Source organism: Vigna angularis, chromosome 8 (genome assembly GCF_016808095.1).
Source record: "Vigna angularis cultivar LongXiaoDou No.4 chromosome 8, ASM1680809v1, whole genome shotgun sequence".
Lineage (NCBI taxonomy): Eukaryota > Viridiplantae > Streptophyta > Magnoliopsida > Fabales > Fabaceae > Vigna > Vigna angularis.
The window spans coordinates 5536943-5548459 of NC_068977.1; the positions used below are offsets into that span (position 1 = coordinate 5536943).

The 11517-nt window shown below is 30.0% G+C and overlaps 1 protein-coding gene across 2 annotated transcripts; it reads right to left on the minus strand.

The window, feature by feature from the left end:
• Nucleotides 1–8208: 8208 nt before the first annotated feature.
• On the minus strand, nucleotides 8209–11033 carry LOC108343696 (transcription factor MYB106). Of its 2 annotated transcripts, XM_017582032.2 has the most exons (4): nucleotides 10728–11033; nucleotides 10458–10587; nucleotides 8734–9703; nucleotides 8209–8628 (listed from the first exon to the last, which is right to left on the minus strand). In XM_017582032.2, the coding sequence occupies exons 1-3, from the start codon at nucleotides 10858–10860 to the stop codon at nucleotides 8740–8742; spliced, it is 1227 nt and encodes a 408-aa protein (XP_017437521.1). In that variant the 5' UTR covers nucleotides 10861–11033; the 3' UTR covers nucleotides 8209–8628; nucleotides 8734–8739. The 2 variants fall into 2 exon arrangements, with proteins under 2 accessions (XP_017437521.1, XP_017437520.1); XM_017582031.2 differs by having other exon boundaries at nucleotides 8209–9703; nucleotides 10728–11032.
• Nucleotides 11034–11517: the final 484 nt, after the last annotated feature.

Genomic DNA, 11517 nt, shown 5'->3' on the forward strand with positions numbered 1-11517 from the left:
ATGACTACTTGCTTTAGAAGCTTGTATAGTAACTAAAGACACTCAAAACGACAACAATTGATATTTTCTCTTTAGTGAGCAATCTTGAGATTTGTTGACCACTTCTTAGATAATTCAGTTATCTTAGCCAAGAGTGGCTATTTTGTAAAAAAAAAAATACTCGGTTAATAACAATGAGTGATTGTTGTTCAAACCATACATGTTTAAGTTAGAAGGAATTTATTGAAAATACTTGACTAAGTTAGAAGTAACATGTGGAAATAATATTTGGTTAATTAAGCTAGAAGTTGTTTTGTTGAAAGAATATTTGGTTAAACTAGGAGTGACGTGTTGAAAATAATGTTAAGACAAGATCCTCTAAGAGAATCTTGTTTTGAAGTTTAACATAATTGTATAATTAAATAACATATACCAAATGAACCATCTAGGATAAACACACTAAATGCTATTCTAAAAGCTAAATGTTACTCCAATCAGACTTTGCCTAAAAGTTAGTACATGTATTATGCCTAAATGCTTAAAAATGTCTAATAGTTGTAACACATGTATGAAATAATATTCTATTGTCTGATATGTTATGTTCTCTTTTTTGTGTGCAAATCATTAAAGTACATAGCTTTATTCAGAAGTTCTGCATTAGATCATAAGAACATTAAGAGATAGGTAGATTTTATGGAAATTTTCCTTAATACTTTCTATTTGACACATTTATACAAGCAACACAATTACCTCTGCAAAAAGGAACATAGCATCTGACCTCGTACCTAAAGGCTACCTAATCTACGTGAAAGTCAATGCTCTAAAAACAAATATTTTTTAAAGAATTCTATATAAAGAGGATTTCATGAAGATAAGACAACAAGAACAAGATTTGTCATTGCTCTTACGCTGCCAATATTTTCTCTTGCTTACATCATTTAGAGTTTCTCTTTGAAAAAGAAAATCTTTATTACAAGTTTCTAGATATTTATTGTATTGAAAATATATCCTCTCTAAAAGAGTTATCATCTTTACTTGTTTTACAAAAAGCTTTGTTATTTTGTATATTCATAAGTGAATTAAAATACTTGTTGGTTTAACTCAGTAAAGTTAAATGATGTAGCTAGTTGGACTAGTGTAAAACTAGAAGTGGTGAAACTCGTCTAACAAGTTAAGTTAATTTGTAAAACCATGAGTAGTCAAACTTGTTTGTAATATTTTAAAGATTAGTGAAACCCTTTAAAATTGTTTAAAGGAGAACTAAAAGTAGCTAAGATTGGAGTGAAGCAGTATAAAAATAAGTCTTCATCCTTGTTTTCATTTTAAAAGCTTTTTAAATGCTTCTGAAAATCCTGAAGTGTTCAACACTACTTGCAGACCAGTTAACCCATGTAATAGAGTTTAACACTTATTTGCGAAAAAGTTTTAAACCCTATTCAAACTCTCCCAAACATCACCCCGACTCCTCCTTTTCTAGAGTTTACTAATTCTTAATTAAGTAAAGAGTGGTTTGTGAGAAAAATACTTGATTTAGCTAATTCTTAATAAGGATGCTTTAAGAAAATGGGATTTCTTTGTGTTGTATGTTTACTTTAGGTAAGGTACAAGAGGTGAAAATTTGTTATTTGTTCTTTGATTTTTCTATTGTCAAACATGTTTGGGTTTGACTTCAAAATATTCTCATTGATTTTATGAATCTTTCTCCTTTGGGATTAATTTTTCATCTTAAGACTATAAAATGCCCTATGAAAAATCATGTTAGATTCTAACAAATTCTTAGCACTAACTCGATCATACATAATATTTTTGGGAACATTAGATCCTCAAGTAATGCTTCTAATAAATTAATGCATAATGACTTTTTCATTTTGAATAAAATATGATAAAATATTTATTTTTTATTCTAATATAATAAAGACTTAAAATATATTAATAAAAAATATAATTAAATAAGAATTAAAACAAAATTAGTTAATGTAAATTTTAATACTCCTTATATATTTTTATTTTGAGATTTTAATACTTTCAAAACATTTATTTCAAATTTATAATATAATAAATAATTAAATAAATAATATTATAATAATAAATATAATTTAATAACTAGTAATAAATATATTTCAGATTTAATAATTATTTTTAAAAATATATTTAATTAAATAATTTTATCAACTTTTATTTATTTCTCAATCCATCATATCATTAGAAACTTTAATAAATTTCTCCTACATTTGTTTTCATAATTTTTAATCAAAATAACATCGCTTTCACCAATTTTTTTTTTTTCAAATTCATTCATTTTCAATTTCTCAAATCCATCCTCCAATTGAAACACAATGTTTGATTTGTATCTTTCTTCTTCTTTTTTTAATTTTTATGATATGGTTCATATAATGAGAAATAAGTGATAAATTTAGATGTTAAAATTTGTAGTAATATTTAAAAATTAAATAATTTACAATAATATTATAATTCAAAATGAATATATTTACATGCAATGAAATTTTCCCTCCAAAACTCTAAGATCTATTAAGTCTTCTACGTTGTTTGAAAATCCAGTATTTTCACCCCTTCTGCTATATATGCTGCTTTCATAATTGCAAATCCGCAGTAAATCCTTTTGTCAATATTTCGATCAACTGAGTTCAGATTGGACAAATCAAAGGCTCATTTAAGAGATGGGAGCAAGCCACATGGGATGCTTCCCCTTCCCAAGTTGTTTTAAAATTATATTTTCTCATTAAATATACTTTTGGTCTTGAGATACTTTCAATTTTTTTGTGATCTTTTAAAATTTTAATTTTGACAATATTTTCTTTTTGTTTTACATTTCATCATTGAAAATTCTTTATGTTTCCAAACGGTCTATATACAAAATGTATATTTTTATTTCTGAAATGATTTTAAAAACTTTTTATCAAATGTCTTTCATCAAACAAGTGTATGAAGTTAAATCAGTAATGATATATATAAAAATCAAGTTTTTAGAAAAAAAAACATATTTTAAAGACTAAAATGTTAATAAGTCTACTATATATCCGAAACAAAATTTAAACATTAGATTTATCATATGTTATAGTCTCTTATATAAGAATCAAGCACAAGAATAATCTTTGGAGGAAAAACACACCAATGAATAAATTTATACAAGAACTTTAATATAGTTCAGTGTCTCAATGCCTACGTAAATAAATATTTATCATGAATATTATTACTCAACATATAATTTTTTAGCAAAAAGGTTATAAATAACAAAATTGAGTATCATAAAAAATCGTATGATCTTTTCTATATATATGTATAAGTAGCATAATTGCTTCTAGGAGAAACAACATAACATCTGATTTCGTATCAAAAGACTACACATCTATGAGAAAGTCAATGTTCTAAGTAACAATTCTTTTACAAAAAAAATTATATAAAGAGGATTGTACGAAGAAAAGACAACAAGAATCAAGATTTATTGCTTACTCTTACAATTTTGTTTTTCTCTCAAGCTTACATTATCTAGACTTTCTCTTTGAAAATGAAAAGTTTTATTACAAAGTTTTACATTTTTATTTTTCTCCAAAGCTTACATTATCTAGACTTTCTGTTTGAAAACGAAAATTTTTATTATAGGTTTTCAGATTTTCACTTCATGGGTGCTTTGGTTTTCCTATGGTTCTATTTAAAATATAGTCTCAACCATGGGGAACAAATGAGTCATGTGTGACCTACTCAACTAAGGAATCTTACAAGATATAATCAATAATTAAGCTTAAACCTAATTACGAGTCTTATAAATTTTGGGGAAATAGTAATAGTACTATGTACATTGTACTCATTTTTTCAACTATGATAACCTAGATTGTTCATGAATACATATATATGTCCTCATGTAGTCTTTAATCTTGGATTCTTAATTGATGTTTATGCTTTAACAAATTGTTTTAATTAAAATTTGTTATAATTGAGTTTATTGAGCATGAAAAACAAAAACATATTAAATAACTTTTAAGTTCTATAAATGTTCTTTGGATATTTTGAGACGTGTCACTACAGTTAAGTTGAACTCATGGAGGTGTGAAAATAAATTGGTTAAAGCTTCATAACACCTTAAAGATAAAGTCAAGAATAGAAAATAATCAAAACCATGAGAAGTCAAGTTAAGCACTGCATATGAAGGCAAGAAAAACATGAAAAGGTGGAGAAATTTGGCTAAGCCAAGAAGAGGGAATGATTTTTACAAGTAGCAAAGTTAGGATGGTGTTAAATCTACATAACATATCAACCATATGAGTCCAAAGGTTTTTAATTTTAATTGAGAATTTACTTTGATTAAATTTAGAAACTTTCATGTGATCAAATGAGTTTTTGCCAATAATTGAGAATGTATTTAGATTAAATTAATCAAGAATATACTTTGGTTAATTAACTTTTTACTTTATATAAGAGGTAAAAGAATAGACATATTTAGACATACTAATATTTAATTGTGAATGTAATTTGGTTAATAGTGAAAATGCCAACAAATTAATTGAGAATGTATATTGATTAATTTGAAAATCTAAGACAATAATTAATTGAACGACAATCCTTAGATAACCAGTGATGAATCCTAATTTGAAAAAGGAGTGGGATCAACCTTTTTCTTTGTTATTATATTTATCTCTTTTTATTTTTTTCTAATTTTATTTCTTACTTTAATTTACTCTTTTGTTAATTAATCTTTTACTTGTTTTGTTGATCTTTGTCTTCTTATATTAATTTTATTTTATTTGACTAACCCTTTTGTATAGTTTTTATTAAAACTAATTTGCTAAGAATCAATTCCATGTTCGTTGAGAAACGACTTAAGATTGATTTTTCCTCAATCCAAAAGGGGCAAAATCACCATTGATGAAGCTTGAAGACCCAAGCAGGAGTTGGAGAGCTTCCAAGCACTCCAAACAACCTCTAAGGGTATCTCCGTATCGCTATAGTTGAAGAATGAAGTGTAAGACGAGAAGAATCCCCAAAACCTCATGAGAAACTTTCTTAAATAACCCATTTTGACATAACATCGTCACTGCTCAGCTGCAAATTAATGCCACTAAACACCATTCTGTTCGCAAAACTAACGCTTGAGCGCTACTTTTGTGTCGCTCAGCGCCATTCCTCTTGGCCTTCTATCGCTCACTTGTCGCTCAAGCCTAGCCAGTTTTACAACATTCTAAAATTCAAGTACTTGCGTGATTTCAAAGGCGCCCAACATGGATATTTGCTTCAAATTGATATTTTCTTGTTCCAAAACATGCTTCCTTGAGTTCTTGCTTAATTTCCTCCACTAAAATTGTTTCTTATTCATTTATTTCCCACACTCAAATAAAGAGATTTGAGGAAAAATAAACATAAAACAACCAAAATACAAAACACATTAAACTTGAGGATAAAACAATATTAAAGCTAAGAAAACGTTGATTTATTCATGACAATAGGCATACAAAAGTAGGTAAAAATGGATGTTATCACCTTTATTGAAGACTGAACAGAGAATCAAGATTGATAATCGTAGAAGAAGATGAACACAACGACATCATTTTGAAATGTTTTTTCTTAATTTTCTTTTTTAAAAATGCGAATTCCACGTCACTAATGCCACACCATTTAAAAATTCATGTCATCGTGCCACGTCAGCTGACATTTAACGTCGTTCAGTCAATTTAACGGTAGGGGTTCAATTGCATCAATTTTTCACAAATAGGAACCCAATTGAGATAAAAAATAAGTGATGTACCAATTTGAGACAAATACCCAGAAATAAGGATCTCGTGAATGATTTAACCTAATATTTAATTGAGAATTTACTTTGATGAACAGTAAAAATGTCAACAAATTAATTGAAAATCTACATTGATTAATTGGAAAATTAAGTAATTAATTGAGTGATAATCCTTAAATAATTAATGAATCCTACTCTAGAAAACATTGGAATCAACTTATATTATTTATTATTATTTTTTTCTCTTTTTATATTTTTAAAATTTATTTCTTGCATTCATTTACTATTTTGTTACTTAATCTTTTACTTATTTTGTTTATCTATATATCAATTTTATTTTATGTGATTAACCTTTTTGTAAGAACTAATTTGTTAAAAATCAATTTTGTATTAATTGGAAGACAACTTAAGATTAACTTTTCTCTATCTAATTTGTTAACTACTATTATGACTGACTTTGTAATAGGTAACTATAGTAAAGTAACATTAATTTGATCGCATGAACGATCGGCTTATATATCAACTCTGAAGTCAGTTGTCCATCTAGTTCTATATGAGTAGCCATCCACATCTCATAGCAAGAAGGTGGAGATACAAGGTCAACAAGCTCTAGTTCTACTGCCTGTGCCTTATGCCTTCATAAGGCATTGCCTCGAAAATGCATACCTTTGTGAGGGTAGGTGGGTGCACCATTCAATGTTTTTCATTCTTCGAAGCAAATAAAAAAATTAGACAATAAAAAATTTTAAATACAAATTGATGTCATTATAAGAATGGTCAGAAACTAACCTATCAAGAATCATCCATTCGATTGGCATGAAATTGCATCCAATCTTCCTCACTACTTTGGTACTTAGACATAGGAATCAAGATCTTAATGCTTTCCGAACACATTCTCATATCAAGAAAAATCCCTCCATCTTATGGTAATGACAAAAGAACCATTCTTTCTTACCATCTTAGTGTTGAGAAGGTCGCCAATTTTGCTATGCAAATAAACATATGAAAGTTTAATCAATAAAATATAAATATAAGCTAATAATGAATTAACTAATATGGAATTCACATACATATATATATATATATATATATATATATATATATATATATAAATATATATATATATATATATATATATATATATATATATATATATATATATAAAAGTCATATTATGTTTCATCTAGCAATGATAATACTTTTAAAGTAGAATAGGACCTCTATGAGTTATAGCTTAATAATTTAAATGCTTAATTCAGCTTGTTCATTCTCATAAAAGAAAAATAAATAAATAAAAGACCCATTCAACACAAATTATAAGTATTATCCACCTAAGTTAGTGGATATTAATTATACTTAGATTCTGAATTTGGGAGTGCATACTATACTTAGATTCCTAATTTGGGAGACTAGCGTAGCTACTAACTTTATAACACAAATAAAATATAAATCAATTTTATTACCATATCAATTGTTAACCATACAATAAAAAAAGCCTAACAACTCGACTTTCTTCTAATTTATTTATAATATAATATTAATTATAATAAATTTTCTTAAGCATAACTAATATATCATAATTCATATATTTTGTTATTATCTTAAAGAAAGATCTCAATGTTATGAAGTCTCAGTTTAACTTATACACCTCATTTTAGTTTTATTCTAATTCTCTTATTGACTAATGCTTGGACAACCTTATAATAAAGCTCTTTCTTCATTAGACTAGTTTAACTCACAATGGATGAAGGTTTGACCATGTCAATACCTCATCGAGAGATGATTTACTGACTAATAGAAAAAAAAGATTGTTTTATCCAAATATTCACACGTAATATTGTCATTAAAAAGCTAAAGAAAATTATCTATTATAGTTAACTTACATAAATTAAATTATAATAAAAATTAAAACAAAAATCACATTCTATCAAATTTAACAATAATGAATATATGATAGGTAAATCAAAGAGTTCGGTTTAAATTTAAAATTAAACCAAAATAAAGACTCTTACTATTTGTAATCGAGATTTCATTTGCAAAACCTTAATACTTATAAAATAATTTCTTAAACAATATATCTGAAGAAGGAGGAAATTTCCTCAAAATAAAGAGAAAATGTATTGGTTCCACCTTGATAAAGTATGTGTGACAACCAAGCAAAATAAAGCTGTTCTAAAGTTTTAGCAAGAGAGAGTGCAAGAGGAACTACATAGAATTAATGGGAGATGATAAAAAAGTGTGATAATGGTAGAACTGTATAAATTTAGTTTGAAGATAAGGTGAAATGGAAATTATATAAACATTAAAAAGCAAGAATGCGACATGAAACCAACAGCAATAAAGTCCATACTAAATGTTTCCTTTATTGAATTTTTTTGTATACAGTTAAACACCGGAAAATTAATTACTTGGCGTAAAAGTCATTTAATTCGCAGACACACTTGTCTACAATAACTTTGACTACAGATCCAATTGCACATTCTCCCTTCAGAAAGATCAAAATCAAACCCAAATCCAAACAAATTGATATAAACATTTGATGCTGGAAACGACCAACCAGTGAGCTGTTTTCCAAAACTAGGTATCAGAAAATTACAATAACACACTTCCAACGGAAGAAAAATATAAAATAAAAAAGAAAAAATAAAAAAAGAGTCTCTGTTAAAGCATCAACAAAAACCACTATATGGAACTCCACATATTTGTGTGAGCATGTTCATTTCATGGTGATGTGGGAAGAAAAATAAACCATTTCTGACTTGGGTCATGAATTTCAGGAATATGCAGCTTCTATGTGACTCACACTGACATAACCCTTTCCAACACGAAAACAAATGCTCCTGTGTTTGAATTTTCACTTCATCTTGTCGCATGAATTTGAGTTTATCTCGTTAAAAACTTTGGCCCTATAAAAATTGTTGTAAGTGGTTGTGATGAAAGTAAGAGATAAACATAACTTTTCACCCAACAAAACTAGGTGAAAATTCAACCTTTGATGATCCATTCCTCACCTAACATCAGAACATAGGAGAATGAGAAGGAGATGAATTCACTAAATTAAGGATGCTGTTCCAATAGTTGTTGTTATCTTCGTAAAAATCACTGTGACCGGCGCTACCGTCACCATTGTTAGACTCTCCTCCACCTTCCGACGACAAACTTGGATCTTCCGAGTTTGTCTTAAGGAGAAGATTGGTGAAGCCTTCTTCAACAATGTCATCATGTGAGCCATTGGTTCTGAGAGTCTCGTGGACCCAAGTGCCCTCCATGGCCATCGTGAACTCATGCAAACCAGAACTGAAAGTGTTGATAGAACTATCGTAACCTTTCCATTCCTGCTCACCCTCTTCTTTCACAAGAGAAGAAGAATTACCCGAACTTCCCACAAACTCGATCATAGGCATTGCGTTATCATTGTTGTTGTTGTTATTTTCTCCTCCAATCGCATTCATAATCTGTGGTGCATTCTCAGAGAAAGATAACGTAGAAGTAGGAGACTCAAGGTCCCCACTTACCCCAACCGTGCTTGCAATGGCGCCACTCCCTTCACTGGACTTCAACCAACCTCCGTTGTTCCAAGCCTTGAGGACGTCAAGGGAGGACCGCGACGGCGGCGGCGGTGGCGGAGGTGGTGCTTCTGGTTTATTATTGTTGAGCACTGAAGCTGAAGTGGATGCAGAAGATGATGATGCAAATGTAGAAGAACTTCCAATTTGTTGCTGAAGTGAATGCGAACGTAGCTTTGACTCTCTCACTAGTCTTGCTTCAGCTTCAAGTCGAGCACTTTCCCACTGGGCCATGTGGCTGAGGTTTGCAGCGGTTTTGGATTGACCATCACTGGAGAGAAGTGCATCGTTTTTGGGTTTGTGTGTGACAGGGTCAATTCCCATTTTTGTTAACCTTTTCTTAAGATGTGTGTTCCAGTAGTTCTTGATCTCGTTGTCCGTTCTCTTTGGCAAGTGTGTGGCTATTGCCGACCACCTGAGTACAAAGACAGCACAACCATAGTGCAGACAACGTTAAATTAAACCCTAGACCAGTATTCCAAAAATACTACTAAATCAGATTACTCTTTCTTCTTTTTAACTAACCACTATAAAAAATGTGAAAGAGAACGAGAAGGGTATGTAGTATGCATTAGATAATCACATAGATGATGGCTACATGCCATTTTGATTATGGCAGAAGATGTGTATGACATATATGTTTTGCAATTAAGATTGGCCTCGAATAAACCTGTATGTCAGGGAAAAATTTATGGAAATGGCACAGAGGACAGTGTCTAATTTTATTTATTTTTTTGTTGGGGGAGAGGGTTGAAGAGTTGGGTGAAGAAATTGAGAGGTCATTGCATTTAAGACATTCTGCTGCACAGGAAGGGCACAGGAACAGAAAAGAAATTATAGCTCCACACGGAAAATGAATGAATGAATGAATGATTCATGTAGTTACTGAGGAGAGAGTATGAGAGAATAAAATATGAAGTTGAGGTCAGTGTGTGAAATACAGTGACATGATCCATTATAACACACTGTCATTTAGAAAAACAATGCATCACTTTCACATCTTCAAAAAAACCCATAATGGGTCTTGAGTTTTGAACATTCTTAATGTTACCCTTGCTTCTAAGAAAAAACTCATTCAAAACAGTTTCCTAAGATTTCAAGCCTGAGCAAAAACACTTGGTTTCAAAACTGCAAAAACAACATAGCACAAACAAAGATTCCAAACAAACCTGTTTCCTAAGAGGGCATGGAGTTGAATGATGGTTTGTTCCTCTTGCAGACTGAACTTTCCTCTCTTAATATCAGGTCTGAGATAATTGGTCCATCTCAGTCTACAGCTCTTGCCACACCTCTGAAGCCCTATAAACACACACACACACAACAGCACAAGGAGTTTCACTTCAACATGATCTACATTGCAACACTACACAAACATGTACTTACACATGTTGCTACACACTACATAAGCAATATTACACCAAAAAAACAGTGTGAAGTACCAGCTTTTGCTGGCAAGGCACGCCAGCTTCCATGACCATGTTCTTCAATGTAAGCTAAGAGCTTCTGATCTTCTTCCGGAGTCCATGGTCCTTTCTTTAAACCTACCTTGTCGCAGCATGGTGATCGTCCCATTTGCAAGTGGAAACTAGCACTAAAGACTGTAGTAGCTTTTGCTCTTACTTATATAGCACAATGAAGGGAAGAAAGAAAACTATGGTGTGAGAGAGATCAGTGAGAGAAAGAGAAAGAGAGAAGAGAGAGAGAGAGAGAGAGAGAGAGTGAGATGGAGTTAATTATAAATGAAGAGATAGGCATGGAAGAAAGGTCAGCGGCATAAATGGCATAATAAACTAAACTAAATTATAAGGTACATGTTTGTGGACTATATCGTTACAAGAGTACCCTTCTCTACCAACTCATCAATTTTATTTTATTTTTTGGTAGTTATGTTACTCATAAAATTTCTATTAAAATAATCATGTGATTTTTAGGATTTAGACACCGTACGTTTACATCTAAGAATTATTTGTTTAACAAACAGTTTTATGTTGGATCATTGTTCTGTGTGAAAGATTGTCATAGTTGCTAAATATCTAAAGTCATTGCTTTTGTGGATAATCTCTTTTTCAATCACATGTGAAAACTTGTTGGACTTAAGTGAGATTAGTTTATAATTTAGTAAATTAGGAATAGTTTTGAGATGACAAAACAAAAAAAAAACATGTTTTGACTATTAGGGTAATTTATGAATTGTATAAATTGAAACTCAAATTTTACTTCTTTACACAA

Coding starts and splice junctions, on each gene's coding strand:
- LOC108343696 (XM_017582032.2), bottom strand. CDS start 10,860: ATGGGACGATCACCATGCTGCGACAAGGTAGGTTTAAAGAAAGGACCA. Junction 10,588..10,727: donor TGCCTTGCCAGCAAAAGCTG/GTACTTCACACT, acceptor GTGTGTTTATAG/GGCTTCAGAGGTGTGGCAAG. Junction 9,704..10,457: donor CATGCCCTCTTAGGAAACAG/GTTTGTTTGGAA, acceptor CTTTGTACTCAG/GTGGTCGGCAATAGCCACAC.